Raw genomic sequence first — 17,750 nt, 5'->3', positions numbered from 1 at the left:
CTTCACGTTGCCCCTAGGTGGGATCCGGACCCCACCAACTGGAGCGGGCCGGTTAGATCACAAACTGCTTGGTACTGAGCACGGGTCCCAATTTGGGCCTCTCCCATGATCTAACCACCCCACACGAATCCTCGGCGGACACGACACGTCCGTTAAATTGTGCCGATACTCTGTTTCTCCCCGCACATGCTGTCTGACTAGTTGAGCGGCTCCAGCATTTTAAATTTTTATTCCAGATTTTAAGCATCCGTAGTAGGTTCATTGTAACATACAGCTGATTTGTTTTAATTGCTTTTGTGTAATTTTTTACAGGCTAAAAAGAAAGCAGAGGTTTTAAATCCACAGATAAATTCCATATTATTGGAGGTGAGCTTTATACTTTTTAAATAAGGCTGATACAATGCTCCTTAATGTAGTTCTTTGTTTTAAGCAGGATAACTTATCTCACCTACCATTAACATTTGTTTAAACAAGATGTCCAGTTTAATTTTCTTAAATTTATTTTAGTTTATTAACTGCATGCTGAATACGTAAAGTCTGTCTGATCTGACAGAGAATTAACAGTACCGATAGAGGCCAGTCTCCTCGGTGTCCTATTCCCCTGCAATTTTCCCATAACCTTTTATATTTTTACTTTTTCAACTATTTATCTACTCTTTGTTATGCTACTATGGATGCTCTTTCCACAACTGTCTCTTGTTGAACATGCCTTATGAGCATTAGAATACTTTTAACAAAAATATAATTTGGATACAAACTCGAAAGGGGAATGGAAGGACATCCAAAGCTGGAGTTTCCTGGGTGACTAAAGATATTATTACGGGCAGCATGGGGTTTAATTTAAAAGAGCCCTGATTTCTCCTTTCACCACCTATTTGTAAACAGAAAGGTTAATGCTTCACCTATTATTAAGTGCAACAGAGATTTCAGAATTATTTTGTTCGCAGATGGATCGTTTTGTTTTTTTTAATAAATTTAGAGTACCCAATTAATTTTTTCCAATTAAGGGGCAATTTAGCATGGCCAATCCACCTAACCTGCACATCTTTGGGTTGTGGGGGGTGAAACCCACGCAAACACGGGGAGAATGTGCAAACTCCACACTGACAGTGACCCAGAGCCGGGATCGAACCTGGGACGTCGGCGCCGTGAGGCAACAGGGCTAACCCACTGCGCCACCCGTGCTGCCCCTTGGATCGTCTTGTTGGCCAGGGGTTGGCTTTAAAAGTATAAAGGGGCTTTATACAATTCCTTGGGATTTGATATCTGCAGTCACAGGGAACATTAGCATATCTTTAGAGATGACAAGGTTGCTGCTGTTTCAGAAGGCCAGAAATTATTTTTGTTTAGGTCATAGCTAAGTCATTTTAGCTTCAGTTTAAATAAAAATATGCTAGAAATTAGCCAGGATGATATAGAGTGAGGTCTTAGCCCCGTGGCAATAAAAAGAGTCAAACAAAATAGGAAAAGGCTTACGATGAATGTTAGCTCATAATTCAGTAGAGAACTACGCAGAATACAGAGGCGAACTGAAAATGGAAATGAGAGGAACAATAAAATTGTACAAAAATCGGTTAGTAGCATCAAAGGGAACCTAAAAGTATTTTGTGAACATTTAAACAGTAAAAGAACGTCATCAAAAGGGGGAAAGAAAGACCTGCATTTATATCATTCTGTTCAAAGCCAGTGGACATCACAAAGCGCTTTATCGCCAATGAAGACTGACATTCCAGTGCAATACTGAGGGATTGCTGCACTGTCTGAGGTGCCATCTTTAGATTAGATGTTAAACTAAGACCACCATCTGGCTGCTTGGATACTTGTGAAATATCCTTCTGCATTTTTGAAAAAGAAGAGTTGATCCCAGTGCCATGACCAATATTTATCCCTCAACCGACATCATAAAACATGGATTATCTGGTCATTATCAAATTGCTGTCTGTGGGTTTTGCACATTTTGACTGTTGCTTTTGAATGGGTGTTGTTTTTTCTGAGCAGTTCCACAGATGATATTGCTACTATATGGCTCATTGGTTCTGGGCACAGTATATACTGGATGAATGGGCATGGAAGGGCCACAGGTTGGCATGGAAATGAGTGGTCCTGGGAGTGGGTAGAGGGCATCAGTTGGCATTAAGTTTTAATGAAAGCGACAGGGGATCATGGGCAAGGTCTTTTTAACTGGACTTTTTTAATGTTTTGAATCCTAATTATGGTTCGGAACTCTTCTGTGGTGCCATGAACCATGGGTCACGGAGAAGTTGGCTGAACTGCACGAAGAATGTGGAGGTCTAAAAGACACCTCCCCTCACAATGGAGCTGGCCAGGTTGGGAGTGCAGGATTTGGGCAAACTACGAACACATCTATCCCGCACCAGTGAAAATTGGGCGTGCTTGTAATGGTGACAGGAATCCTGCCTGCCGTTTTTAAAGGATTCCGGAATTGTTCAGAGCCTAGATTGTGACAGTCTGGTTCAATCCTAGATGATTGTCCCTTCCCCACCAAAGTTGCAAGGTTTGTAGTGAGGGCCAAAGTTAGTAACTTCAGCCTTCTCCATATTTAGCTGGAGTAGATTATGGCTCATTCAAGATCGAAGAAGGTGGTGGAGACGTTGAGTTGGGTGGCAAGAGTGTATGTGTGAAAGATAGCCTTGTGTCTACAGTTCCCTTCCTGAAACACTACATATGCTCTTTCCATTTGTTTAATCTCATTGCACAGTATTAAGAAAATATTTTCTCAATATGCAGGTCAGCATCCCCTGCTGTGATTGATGTATATGTTGATTGTCTCTTCTGTCAACTTTTTAGCCTTTTTTTCCCCCCTAGCCTTCCTAAAATGCTTGCTTAGCTTCCAACCTTCAGTTCTAAGTAGGCTATGTATTTAAAATATCGTAGCACATCTTTCCTTTGCAGTTGTTGTGTATGTCCAGTATTTTATCGCTTCATTTCAAATATCCATCATTTGCACCTTTCCATTTTTATTTCTTAAAGTGCATGTTCTCATTATTTTAAACCTTTTGTTGAGATGTTGAGCCAAGGCTTTTTTTTTTATGACTTGGAATCACAGTCAGTCCTGGAATTTTAATGGTAGCTGGAAGTAAATTGAAATGGGCTTTTTAAATCACTTAATTCAAACAGAATAATTATCATCTAATTATTCTGCAGAACTCAACATTCCCTAATGAATGCTGTTTACTGAACCAGCAGTTGTGAGCTGTATAACGCTATGGGCTAGATTTTGAAGATATTTACACCACCCCTACTACTTATGTTATGATGCTTCACTCTGCCATTTAGTTACTTTAATCCTGAAAATATGTTTGCAAAACACCTGGTAGAATTTTGCTACTTACAAGTCACACTATCTGCTCACAGAATCCCACACTTTGTCAGTCGTTTTTGAAAACAAGGCAATAAATTGAAGCGCAGAGAAAATTTCTTATTTGTTTTGGTTGTGAAAAAAGACACTTGTTTATCTATAAAGGACTGTTAGCAATAAATTAACTAATTTATTTTGGGTTCTTCTTTACAGGGCTCCAACAGTACCACCTACATCAAAGGTGCATTTCAGTTACTACTTCCAATTCTTCAGATTTGCCATATGCAGTCCAAAATCAACAAAGCAGCCAAATAAGGGAAGGAATTGTGGCATTACCTTTGCATTCAGCAATGTTACTTTTTGAGTTGTAGAATTTCAGACAACTTGCAACAAAGCTAACAGGAACATAATTCTGCACCAAGGGTATACGCTAAGGCAATAGAAAAGTCATTACTAGGATTTCTGTTAGTTTTGTAAGACCAATTGAAACACCAATTGCCTTAGAAAGACATGAGTTAACACAGTGAAATAAATATAAGTGTTCCATGGTGTGCAATACTCTTTTCGAAGCAATGATCACTAATATTGTACATATCCAATTTCTTAACTTCTTGAGAGACCTGGAGATCCAACTCCTGGCAGCACGGTAGCACAAGTGGATAGCACTGTGGCTTCACAGCGCCAGGGTCCCAGGTTCGATTCCCCACTGGGTCACTGTCTGTGCGGAGTCTGCACGTTCTCCCCGTGTATGTATGGGTTTCCTCTGGGTGCTCCGGTTTCCTCCCACAGTCCAAAGACGTGCAGGTTAGGTGGATTGGCCATGATAAATTGCCCTTAGTGACAAAAAAAAAGATTAGGGGGGGTTATTGGGTTACGGGGATAGGATGGAAGTGAGGGCTTAAGTGGGTGGGTGCAGACTGGATGGGCCGTATGGCCTCCTTCTGCGCTATGTTCTATGTTCTCATTAACTTTTACAAAATGTTAACATTAATTCCAAATGACTTTTTATCCAAAAATGTTTTTAAAAACTATTTTGTGATCATATTAAAATCATGCCATCCAAAAGGAATGGGTAATAAATGCTGGCCTAGCTAGCGATGCCTACAATCCTCGAAATAATTTTTAAAAATTCAGCCCCTTGTCACCAAAGCCGCACTTTTCTATTTTAGTAAGCTTAAACACTAGGCAAACATCATCACTAATATTTTTATGTCACTGCAATAGTTTCATAGTTAATGTAAGCAAATAATGTTTTGATTCAGGATGTGGATGCAAAAATATAATTTATAAGATTGCAGGAAAATCACTACAATACTTTAGATGCTGATATGACTAATGTGTGAAAGTTAAATGTTACTGTAGTAGATTTTTGAATTTTTGAAGCAGTTACCATTAATATAATCCACACGGAACTGAAGTGGGCAAAAATAAACTAAATGCATCCCAGTTAAATATATAAGCATTGGCTTTCCACAGGGCTCTCTCCACCTCCCACCATAACTTCAGTAGAGACTAGTAAGACTGATGAGAATTAGCATTAAAGTGACAGTTTTCCAAGGTCTCTACCTATCGCCCAGTGGCATTACCTATCCTGGGGAAATGCGATCATATTTTTCTATTTTTATTTTGCATTCCAAACTTGCCTATTCCCCATTTTGGAATCCAAATTACATTCTTCACGCAGTTCAGACGAGTGGGCAAAGATCTGGACTGAATTTTTAGTCTCCATTGGATCATGAATGGAGCAGATGAGTAGTTAAAGTAGCCCAGATACACTCCTGCTGTGTGTAGATAAACGTAGCAGGTCATCACTCAAAAAAAAAAATTTTTTAAACGTAAAAAGAATTATTTTTGCCTATCTGGCCTTATTACATTACAGTAGTTGGACCGTGTAAAAGGTCCAGAGATGGCGAGTGGGGACGACGAGAGTGCATGCAGTGGGTGGTTGATTAAACTAAAAATAGACCATTGAAGGAGGTTGATATGGATTTTGCATTCCTCCTCCAGTTTCCCCAGAGGTTTAAAAACAGGGCCCCTCCATTTTAGGGCACTCCTTCCCTCACTTCCCTGTCATGTCATCTTGCTGCTGAATTATATTCAAGCTGGAGACCTCTGATTGGTGCTTCAACTGTGAGAGGCTGCCCATTGTCCTTAATTGGATAGCGAGCCCGTCTTCTAACTATTAATTGAATACTCCAGAGGTAAATTGCAAGGATGACTGTTTCCACAAATGGGGGCTTCTGAGCCCCATTTGAACCTGATAATGGGTTTCAGAAGCTTGCAGGGAAAATTCCACCTTTGGTATTTTTCATATTTTGAGTTTTTAATTTAACAGTGACCAACAAAAAAATCTGAAGTTTAATCCAGTTCCAGTACAGCAGATAAATAAACACTTATCTAGATTTTGTTTTTGGTCTAGTCATATTAAATAGATGAAAAATCTAACCCTTTAACTTAATGGGCATAAAGCTCTATTTCGTATGTTAATGAGAGGTGGGTGCATACCTAATGTTTCTGTGAGATGCACAACAGATATAAAACAAAACCTGGCCAGAAGGGAAAACTGGACTGACATTGTTACTGGCTCACATTGAATTCCCTTATTCTTTGCCAAAAGTCGGATCATGTTGATGATGTTGACTATTACATTGGTTAATGTATTCACAAAAATGAATGGAAGTTTAAATACAATACCTCATTAGTGTTCTGACGTAGCTGTATCGACAAAGCAAAATATTCATCAAAAAAGTTCAGGAAACCCCTTGTAAGACTGATAGTTCATTTGTCTAAATACATCAGTGACCCAATTAAGTGCAACTCTCAATTTTGCTAATGGCCAGAAACTATAAGCATAACTGTGTCAAACAAAATGTCCCAACTTCAGCTTCTGTCCTCTTGGAGTAGGAATGCTCCTGTTGGCCTCAACACTCTGGGCTAGGGAAGACAAAATCAGCCAAGATTTATTTTTCCCATCGTCATTGGTAACTCTGGAGCCTGTAAACTTTGACAAGGGCACAGTCAGGTTTGGCAGTAATCTTCCATGTGAGTGATAACCAGCAATCACTTGCTACCAAGGCTCACTGATGAGGAATGGCTATTTGGACAGATAGTGAGGTCAGCTTGTGCTTGTGTCACATATCCAAGGAGCCTAAATCTCTCCAGGAGAGTTTTGTTTTAAAACATGAAGGGCTTATGACTCTCTTTTGGGTCTACGTTATTACATACATTAATACATATTCTTATTGATTTAGATAGCTGAATTATTTATTGTTTAAATTGCATTCAGAGTGCAACATGTTAAACTGTCTTAATGATAAAACAGGAGTTCAGATGAACATAAATGTAAAGATTTGCTATGATTCGCAAGTGATGTGTATTCCATTGCTGTTCAGTAAATGCAAGACCTGTTCAAAGCAACAGAATAAATAGGTATTCTGATTTTCAGGTTTTACATTTTTTTGAATTTAGTCAAAAAAAGCAAAATACATGTGAGCGATGTGCCTTTTGTAGGTTAAAATGAAAGATATTTTGAAATCGGAAAACTTTATTTATGTGAACTTAATTATCAAAACAAATTTGGAAGGGACAAATAAATCTTTCTAAGTAATTAAGAAACACATTCCTTGAAAAGTATTCACACGTCCCGTTAGTTGTATCGTCAGCTACTCCTACCTGTTCAATGTTATTCCATATGATTGTGCTTTATATTAATACTGTTCACTAACACAGAGAATTTTAATTTCACCCTGTGACTGAAAGTGGATGTACACCATTCCAGCCTTACAGTATTCCACTCTTGATGTTTCCAGATGTTCTCTGGTTTAACCCTAATTCTGGAATTTGCCTTGTGAAGGGCCAGTATCAGATTCGACCAGGTTTAACCTTAAAGTCTGATGGCTAATAAATAATCCACAGGTTGTTGAGTGTTTTCTTTTCCATTTGTGCTTCATCCAAAAAGCAAAAAAGAATTCAGGAAAAGTACGCCTTTTGAACCTTTCTCAACAGCACCGACATTTATGTGTAATATAAATGATAACTCCATTGTTCTACTTCTTTCAAGTTTGCTGAAGAGTAATAGTCTTGAAATTACTGTTGTTGACATTGGCAGTTGTCTGCTTTTTTAAAAGGTATTCACTAATCAATTTAAAAATAAACAGGTTGGTTAAAGTAGGGGACAAAGGAACAGCGTACAAACCCAAATATTTGGTCGCCAGTGTCATTAACAGTAACTCCTGTGGTGATATGAATTCAGAGGTTTACAAAGTCCCCCTCCCCCCTTCTGTATACCAGATTACAGTTTTCATATGTATGAGGCTATTGTCTTGGAATTTATATGGGGCAAAATAGTTTGAAAGTGGAAAAAAAATGAAGCATTGAATTGTTTTTTAATGTTTGGAGTTGAAACATTCTGTATCCAAAATAATAATTGAACCAGCAAATAGATTTATCATCTTATGGTAAATTTAGGTTAGCATTTAATCTTAATTTTTCTGATAATTTTGTCTTGAATAAACAGTAGAAAGGTGAAAATTTTGATATATGCTCTTTCATTAATGTGCACTGCACCATGTCAAATACAATAGACAGAATTTCTCCCCCCTAACTTAAAAAAAGATTAAATATATGCAGTATGTGAACAATTGAGGTTTTAGAGTCGGCTTAAAAATATTCCTGTGTTGCTGGTGTACCATACTGGAATACTGAAACTGACCAATCTACCAAGTCTGTTTTAAGGTGTACTCATGTATGCACTCACGTAGGGCTGGATTTTACATTATGGCCATGCAACCCCCCCCTTCCTCATCATCTTATAAGTTGGGACGAGCCGACTTCCATTTGCTCGAGTTGTCCCAAACTTATTGAGTTGCTAATTGTTTCAGGGCAAGACTTCATCCTCCGTCTGGGAGAACATTGTGCTGCTTAGAACTGCCAGGCAATTATTATATGTCCCACAGCTCTCTAGTTCCAGCAGCACCACCAGGAGCAACGATCACTGCAGAGTCCCCAATGCCATGGAGCCAGATGAAAAGGTTAAACAGGTTAAATATTTCTAAGTAATTAAGAAACACAATCCTTGAAAAGTATTCACACGTCCCATTAGTTGCATCATCAGCTATTCCTACCTGTTCAATGTTATTCCCTATGATTGTGCTTTATATTAATACTGTTCACTAGCACAGAATTTTAATTTCACCCTGTGACTGAAAGTGGATGTACACCATTCCAGCCTTACAGTATTCCACTCTTGATGTTTCCAGATGTTCTCTGGTTTAACCCTAATTCTGGAATTTGCCTTGTGAAGGGTATAAAAAGAATATAAAAGGTTAACCTGTTTCATTGGGGGCCAGGCTGGCAGACGCCAACATGAATGGTGAGAAGCCAGGATCAACAGGGCCAGGAGGGAAACGTGGTGGGTTTACCTTGGGTCGTGGGGCTCTCTTGGGCCCAATATTCCAGAACCAGAGGTGTGTCCAGACTGCCCGTGTGTCCCCCGCCACATGTAAAATAGCAGAAGCATTGGAGATGGAACTAGCACTGCGCCACTGCCACCCCACCCAATTTCATGCTCCCCCTCCCCACCCTGAGAGTCTAAGGTTTCACCGATAGTTGGTACTAATACATTAAGGTAAGGATTGTCCAGCAACTACATCTGTAAATATCACATTGGGTATATGTTGTTGTGTAATGGCAACTCAAATCTCACCTTGGAGAGACTGTTAAAAAGTGGTCAGAAGCAGATGGGTTGAGTTTCTGCCCCATTCAAAACGATTAGCAAATTCTGATTTGAAGGATCTGCCAGCCTCACTGTGTTCCAGCAGTAGTGTAGACAGAGACCGTTGCAGCAAACCCCAGGAACACTGGTAGATGCACTTATGGCTTCTGAGAGCAGCTGTGCGTTCATTCTAGGCCTAATGTAACCTCATCACCATGAGAAGACGAAACGCAATAAATCCCCCTAACAATTAATTGGCATACCAGGATGGGGCTGTCTGAACCTGTAAGAGCATAAATGATTGCAATCCTTACTCTGCTGCCCCCACCACACTACCCCAGAGCAAGAGATGGTGCACTGAGTTTCTGGTGGCTCTACAGGGTGAACCCTTCCGTTTCACGACAGGTGCAAAGGTCTTTAAATCTGGTGAATGGGATGATTTCAATAATAGAACAAGGTTATGGTTAGCAGAAATTCCAACCAGCCATGCAGGTGCCTTATTGACCTCTTTAATTACATATTATTTAATGTTTTAAGTTTCATTTGTTTTTGTTGAAGGGAGTATCCCTTTAAGGTGCAGCGCCTTATATTTTGTCCCTCAGTTTGTTTGATTTAGTGGAATTTGTTTCACACAAAATAGTTCAATCCCAATCAGCGGCTGCAGCTGAATTGCCTTTTTTGCTATGGAGTGAGTCCTGGAGGCTGGAGAGGTGACTTCGTCTACATTCTGGAGTTCCCTCTACAGGGAAGGAAGTAAGGAATTGGGGAAAATACAATCTAACCTGCCTTGCTTCTCATGGTGTAATGATGTGAAATTTTTTCCACTTAATAGATGCCACCTTCGCAACTCACCAGGACTTCTCGGAGCCTGGAGCTGCTAAATGGCTCCTGGGGCTTCTCTGCAAGCTGCAACCACATGAGAAACATACGGCAACCAACCCCTCTCCCACCAAACACAGAGATAAATTGAAACCAGTCCGCCTCCCCATTTTAAATTTTTTAAATCTTATGCCAAACTTATTCAAACAGTTACAAAATATAAACAGTCCGTGGAACATGCTCCCCATCACACAATTTGTACAATGTTTTCCCCCATTTTCACCATCCACCACCCTGCGACAAACAGCTCCTTGAACATGGCCGCGAACAGCCCCCACCTTGCCTCAAAGCCCTCTGCTGAACCTCTTAATGAGTATTTGATTTTTTTTTCCAAACGGAGAAAGTCATCTCAGTCTCCGGGCTAGGCCGCCACCCCCGGCGGCATTGCAGACCGCCATTCCAATAAGATCCTTCACCGGGCAATCAGAGAGGTGAAAGCCATGACATCGGCCTTCCTCTCCTCCATTAGCTCCGGCTTCTCCGATATCCCGAATATCGCCACCCAAAGCATCCAACCCGACTTCCTCCCTCATAATCTTTGTTAGTGTCGCGAACACTCCCGCCCAGTTTCTCTACAGCTACTCACAGCCCAGAACATATGTGTGTGGTTTGCTGGTTCCCACCCGCACCTCTCGCGCTCAGCTGCAACTCCCTGGAATAACCTACTCATCCTCACCTGAGTCATGTGCACCCGTGTGCCACCTTAACTGTATCAGGCTCATCCTCACACACGAGGAGATAGAGTTTACCCTGAGTAGTGCCTCATTCCACACTCCCCAGTTCATCTCTCCTCCCAGATACCCCTCCCATTTCTCCTTCATCTTAACCTTCTCACCCCCCTGTCCTCCTGGCCACCCACGTATGTCCCCAATCCTTTGACAGAGTCATCGGACTCGAACCATCAGCTCTTTTCTCTCCCTACAGATGTTGCCAGACCTGCTGAGATTTTCCAGCATTTTCTCTTTCGTTTCAGAATCCAGCATCCACAGTAATTTGCTTTTATGGTCCCTAATCCTGTCACAGCGCCAGGGTCCTAGGTTCGATTCCCAGCTGGGTCACTGCCTGTGCGGAGTCTGCACGTTCTCCCTGTGTCTGCGTGGGTTTCCTCCGGGTGCTCCGGTTTCCTCCCACAGCCCAAAGTCATGCAGGTTCAGTGGATTGGCTATGATAAATTGCCCTTAGTGACCAAAAAAGGGTTAGGAGGGGTTATTGGGTTACAGGGATAGGGTGGAAGTGAGGGTTTAAGTGGGTCGGTGCAGACTCGATGGGCCGAATGGCCTCCTTCTGCACTATATGTTCTATGTTCTATCCTCCCCTTCCACGGCTGGGAGCAGCAACCGCTCCAGTAGGGCATACTTCAGCAGCTTGAGGAACCCTTTCCAGATCTTCCGTGCAAAGTCCCTTACCTGTAAATATTTAAACTCACATCCTCTTGGGAGCTTTGCCCCCTCCTTCAGCTCCTCTATTCCAGCGAACCACTTCATCAGCCCCACTTCTCTCCACTTCCTGTACATACCGTCTGTCCTCCCCACGGGGTCATAATCACATTCAACAATTGCCTTGTATCACTGGAGAGTTGCCTGCCTTTTAGGAAACTGGTTTGATCCTCTGCAACCACCCCCGGGACACAACGTTCCATCCTCCCCGCCACCAGCTTGGCCAGTACTTTTGCGTCCATGTTTTACAGTGACATGGGCCTGTATGACCCACATTATAACTGGTCTTTCTCCTTCTTCGGTGTTAATGTAATTGCGCCTGCGTTATCGTCTCCGGGAGCTCCCCTTTCTCCAGCTCCTCCCTAAACGCCCCCAGCAGATGGGGTGCCAGTTCCGTAGCGAACTCCTTATAAAATTGTGCCAGGCAACCATCCCGCCCTGGGTCTTTCCTGACTTTAATAATCTTTATTAATGTCGCAAGTAGGCTCACATTAACGCTGCAATGAAGTTACTGTGAAAAGCCCCTAGTCGCCACACTCAGGCGCCTGTTCAGGCACACTGTGGGAGAATTCAGAATGTCCAATTCATCTAACAAGCACGTCTTTCGGGACTTGTGGGAGGAAACCGGAGCACCAGGAGGAAACCCACGCAGACACCGAGAGAAAGTGCAGACTCCGAACAGACATTGACCCAAGCTGGGAATCGAACCTGGGTCCATGGCACTGTGAAGCAACAGTGGTAACCACTGTGCTACTGTGCCGACCCTTCATCCCCTTATACTTGCCAATAACTCCCTCAGCCCCAAAGGCTCCTCTAGCGCCTTCCTTTTCTCTTCCTCCAGTTGCGAAAACTCCAGCCCGTCCAAAAACCTCCCCATGTTCCTCTCTTCAGCCCCAGGTCCACCCTGTACAGTTCCTTATAGTATTCCTAAACACTTCATCTATCTTCCCCGGCTCCGATACCACCTCCCCTGTCTCTGTCTGGACTCTCAAAATTTCCCTGGATGCCGCTTCCTCCGTAACTGATGCACCAACTTACGACTTGCCTTCTCCCTGTACTCATACTGCACCCCCCCTTTTGCCCTCCGCAGCTGCCCCACTACCCTTCCCATCGTCAACCTATTGAATTGGCCCGTAACTTTTTCCTTCTCGCCGATCCATCCACGGTGGGTACCCTCGAATACTCCCTGTCCGCCTCAACTATCTCGCCCAATAAACACTCGTACTCTCCCCTTTTCCTGTCTTCATGTTTGGTGAACGAGATAATCTTCCCCCCGGCCCACCACCTTCCGTGCCTCCCAGAATGTGGCCGCCGAAACCTCCCCAGTTTGTTTCAACTCCTTAATCACCGACCGTATCTTATCACAGAACACTCTATCTGCTAGCAACCCTGAATCTAACCTTCATTCTGGACTCTGCTCCCCTCCCGATCTAAGACAAACCTCCAGCCAGTGGGGCGCATGGTCCGAAATTACTATCCCAGCGCATTCCTCGCCCTCCACCCCTACCAGCACCTCCCGTCTCACAATGAAAAAGTCAATTCCGGATTATACCCTGGAAACATGCAAGAAGGAGTTCTCCCTCCCCGCTGGGTTTCTGAAACGCCATGGCTCCACCATGCCCATCCTTTCCATGAACCCCCAGCTCCTTTACCATCCGCAGCCTTCCCATTGATCTGGGGCCCGGCGTGTCCATCCTCGGCTCCGGCACACAATTAAAGTCTCCTCCCATAATCAACTGATGCGTGGCCAAATCTGGGATTGCTGCCAGCAGCCCCTTCACAAACCCCGCAACGTCCCAATTCGGTGCTTACACATTCACCAACGCTACCGGCATCCCGTGCAATACCCCACTCGCCGTCACGCATCTCCGCCCCAGGTCCCTCACTTTCTTCGCATGCGAACCCCGTAGTTTTGCTTATCAAAATTGCCACCCCCCCCAAACTGCCCCCGCAGCTTCAAGTGAAACCCCGAGTGAAATGCCTGACCCACCAATCCCTTTCTCAACCTAACCTGGCCCTTCACGCAGAGATGCGTCTCCTGCAGAAAGACCCCCGCCTTCAAACTCCTGAGGTGCGCAAAGAACCGAGATTTTTTTCACCGGCCCATTGAGCCCTTGCATGTTCCACATTATCAGCCTTATCGGAGGCTTAGGCCTCCATTCCCCTCTACTGTCCGCCATCCTCCCCTTTCGGCTCTGCTCCCCCTAATTTTGCCCTGTACCGGGCCCATCCAAGATCGCCCAACCATGCTTCTTTTCCAACCCTGCCACGTCGCATCTCCCTCCTGCACCCCTATCCCCCCTCCATCCACTCAGCCATCACCCGCGGCCATCTCCTTCACCTCACTTCCGTTCACCAGCAATACCTGTCAACGTGGCAACTGCTGCCCAAAGGCTCCTCCTACTAATCACCACCCCTCACCCCCCCCCCCCCCTCCCCCCTCCACCCTCGCCTCTTTGTTCTGTGTAGAAGGCCCCCCCCCCCCCGGACCTCCCCCTCCCCCACACCAACAAAGACACTTCCAAAACCACAGGTCACCTCCTCCAGAAAAAAAAAGAAAAACATCGCCACAGGCAGCATTGGGGGGGGGGGGGGGGGGGGCACTCTGCTGTCCCCTTAAAAACTTTTCATCCCTGATACACAAAAACCCTCCACCTATGAGGAAAAGAAACCCTCCCCCACCCTCCATCCCCCACTCTACCCGTTTCTTCCGTATTGCAAAGTGCCGGCTCTTCCGTCTCCCAATAAAGTTCAGTTTTCCCTCAGTTTGCGTTCTTTAATGAATTCATTGGCCACTTCTGGGGTCTCAAAAGTAATATTCCTGGCTGTCATACGTCACGCACAACATTGCCGGGTAGAGCACCCCAAACCTGATCTGCCGTCGACAAAGCACCGCCTTGGTCCTGTTAAATCCGGCATGTCGTTTTGCCAACTCAGCTGCAATGTCCCGGTATATTCGGATCTTGTTCCCCTCCCATTCACAGCTCCGTTTCTCCCTGGCACATTGCAGGATCTCTTTTTCCACAAACCTGTGGAGTCTCTGCCTGAGAGACCCGTGCACTCTGGTGCCATGTCCAGCTCTGCCACCAGCCCTTCCAACATCCTCGTCACACTCGTGCCTTCCACTCCTTCAGGCAGGCCGACGATGCTCAGGTTCTGCCTTCTCAACCTGTTCTCTTGCTCTTCCACCTTACTCTCAGCAACTTGCAAAGATCTCCTAAGACCCCCACCTCCGCCTCCAATGCCACCACCCAATCGCTGTGGTCCAACATCACCCTCTCCATTTATCGGATCTGTGACCCCCTGTGCCTCTAGACACTTTTCCACCCTCTCCATTGAGTCCTTCAGGGGTTTCACAGCCCCTTTGATGGTCTTTGAACGGTCCCCCTGCATCTAGAACATAAAACATACAGTGTAGAAGGAGGCCATTCGGCCCATCGAGTCTGCATCGACCCACTTAAGCCATCACTTCCACCCTATCCCCGCAACCCAATAACCCCTCCTAACCTTTTTGGACACTAAAGGCAATTTAGCATGGCCAATCCACCTAACCTGCACATCTTTGGACTGTGGGAGGGAACCGGAGCACCCGGAGGAAACCCACGCAGACACGGGGAGAACGTGCAGACTCCACTCAAACATTGACCCAGCTGGGAATCGAACCTGGGACCCTGGTGCTGTGAAACCACAGTGCTATCCACTTTGTGCTGCCGTGCTGCCACGGTACTCTTTCCTTTGTTGCTGTTTCCGTTGTTGATGGAACTCTTCCCTGATGAAAGCCATCAACTGTCCCATCTAACACTTTCCAACCTGCACCAGCCCTTGCTCTCCGCCATCTTTCCACTAGTTGCTGCGCCAGAGGGCTCTTCCAACTCTTTGGCCAGGTCTTTCACCTTCTGCCGGGTTTGGTAACCAGCAGACGTGCCACACCCAGGGTAATTTCTCCTCCAACCTCCAGCTACACTTTTCCATTAAAGTTTCTCCCGTTTTCGGGTAAAAAGAACTTGTTTCTACGCCTTCGAGCAGGAGTTGCCCAATGCGCAACCACTCACACCATGACCGCCACCGGAAGCTCCACCTCTCTCCATGATGATGTAACCTGTTTGGGCCCACCCACAAACTGACCTCCAAACCAATTATCCTTCCTTTGCAGTTCTCCAGCTAAGTCCACCTGATATGTTACGGCTCCATCTATCTTGAGTCTATTAAACAAATATAGATAATCTTATGAACTGCAATTTTCTTTTAGGTGTTCAGGCAATCTCTAAAGCCCTGCAATGTAGTTAATTTACCTTCATATCAATAATCTTCCCAGAACTAAACATTAACTCTAAAGTATTAACATGAACCTTGAACTAGATATCCGTCATAATGTGTAAAGTTGCTCAATTATTCAATGCTGTGGCCTGACTATACCTGGTACGCTGAGGATTAATAATTGAGGACTGATGACAGGATTGGCAGGAGAAAACATCCAATGGAAACCGGTCCCTCATCGTAAACACCACTGCTCATCCACCCAGCTTTGATCACCCACAGTGACATGGGCCTTTTAAAGCTTTTCCAGACTGGCCAAGCCTTCTGTGCAGCCACCCAACATCGGTGGCGTCGCCAAGACTCTCCAGGCTGCAGCTGTGGTGCAATCCAAACAATGACTCATTGTCAAGGACTGTCTGCTGACTAAACTTGAAGGCAGACTTAAAGGGCTCCATCCAGTCACCTTGATGCACAGCTCTGTGTAAATACACAATGGCAATGACGGAAGAGTAAATGCTGGTTGAGTCAGTGACATGTCACTTAAAATAATTTTTAAAAGACATGCTAAATAAACAAATAAACCTGACTACAGCTGTGATACTGTATCTAATTCTGGGCACAGGCACAAAGGAGGCCTTCAGGCTCTGAACACAGTCCAGAGGAGAGTCAATATGAAAATAATTACTTTATATGTTTACCATAGCTCAGAATGATGGGGCATCTAACTGGAAAATATAATGCTCTCTGCTGGTCGGGCCGTTAGTAATGAAGTTGTTTTTAAAGTGACCAAAATATCTTTGTTTGGAGGTATGTCAGAAAAATCAGCTGGTATCAAACTCAAGAGTGAGGATACTTGCACCCATAGTCCTGGCTCACCTGGAGGTCGGTTAGCTCAATTGGCCAGGTGGTGGTTCATAATGCAGAGTGATGCCGACAGTGTGGGTTCCATTCCCATACCAGCTGGGCTTATTCATGAAGGCCCTGCTTTCTCAACCTTTCCCCTTGGCTGAGGTGTGCTGAATCTTAGATTAAATCACCACCAGCCAGCTCCCTCTCAAAGGAGAAAGAAGCCTATGGTCCTCTGGGATGGTGGCGACATTTACCTGGTTCACCTACTTTGCAATGGCGTGAGACGACTGTCTCAACATGGTCGGGGTTAACACAAGGGCTAATTGCAAGACTACCGTCTACTACAAGGCTTCCAAAATAATCTTGGCGAAACTCATTGCAGTCCTAAAGAGTGTCCAAAATATATCTTTTCTAGATTTACTCGCAGTGATTTACAGGGAGGGTAATTTTCCAAGTTAATACTGTCCCTAAGTAGCTTCACATGCTAACAATGCACTCTAGGATATTCCAAAACGTTTGGATATTCCAAAGGCTTCTTCCTCCTTTGAGAGGGAGCTGGCTGGTGGTGATTTAATCTAAGATTCAGCACACCTCAGCCAAGGGGTTTGCTACAAATGTTTGTCCATTAACTTAAGTTTGTGGAAAATATGGACTGCATGCCTGCAACTTTCCAAATGCACAGCTGGTGGAGAAGACTTCCTACTGACAGCGTGAACTCAGAAAATTACTCTATAATTTCCATCTTGGGCAAGCATCTTAGTACGCAGGGGTGACACCATTTCCCCAGCTGTCAAACAGGAAGCAATTCCTACAAAGCGACCTTGCTTTAACCTTGGCAGCCACCAAGTTGAATTTATTGTGCTTGCTGATGGCGAGCTTGGTGGTGGCAAAAGCATTTATTTAGGCAGGATGGTGGCATTCTGGAATCCCGCAGCCTTCCTGCCTCCACCAGAATGAATTTCAGGTGGGAATCTCCACAGCCAAACGTACTGTCCTACCACGAATTGACGCCTTTAAGTGGCCAATTAATGCCAGCGCTGATAAGATGGTTGTGTCGCGGTAATGTCACAGGGCTAGCAATCTGGAGGTCCCGAAGGCAGCAATTCAAATCCAACCACAGCAGCTGGTGGAATTTAAAACTGGGACGGTTAAAGATGGTTGACGTATAGGGCTATTAACGCCATGGTCGCGGGTTCGATCCCCATACTGGCAAATGCTGTTAATCTGTCTTAAAAAACAGCATTAACCCAGCTGCAGATGAGCCTGTCCCCTTCACTGCAAACAACAGGCAAAACTG

The 17,750-nt window shown here is 44.4% G+C and overlaps 1 protein-coding gene across 4 annotated transcripts in view; it reads left to right on the top strand.

Moving 5' to 3' along the window:
- Nucleotides 1-4,082, top strand: part of LOC119962988 (protein NOXP20-like) — a 47,814-nt gene extending 43,732 nt beyond the window's left edge. For 3 of the 4 annotated variants that reach the window (XM_038791410.1, XM_038791412.1, XM_038791413.1), the window contains exons 13-14: nucleotides 313-366; nucleotides 3,533-4,077. In XM_038791410.1, coding sequence (XP_038647338.1) covers nucleotides 313-366; nucleotides 3,533-3,634 — 156 coding nt within the window. In that variant the 3' untranslated portion in view covers nucleotides 3,635-4,077. Of the gene's footprint in view, nucleotides 1-312; nucleotides 367-3,532 lie in introns of all 4 variants that reach the window. The other variant, XM_038791414.1, reaches the window with a different exon arrangement.
- Nucleotides 4,083-17,750: the final 13,668 nt, after the last annotated feature.

This window comes from Scyliorhinus canicula, chromosome 3 (genome assembly GCF_902713615.1).
Source record: "Scyliorhinus canicula chromosome 3, sScyCan1.1, whole genome shotgun sequence".
NCBI lineage: Eukaryota > Metazoa > Chordata > Chondrichthyes > Carcharhiniformes > Scyliorhinidae > Scyliorhinus > Scyliorhinus canicula.
Note: the sequence above shows the minus strand (reverse complement) of the source record. Positions and strands in the feature narration are given on the sequence as shown.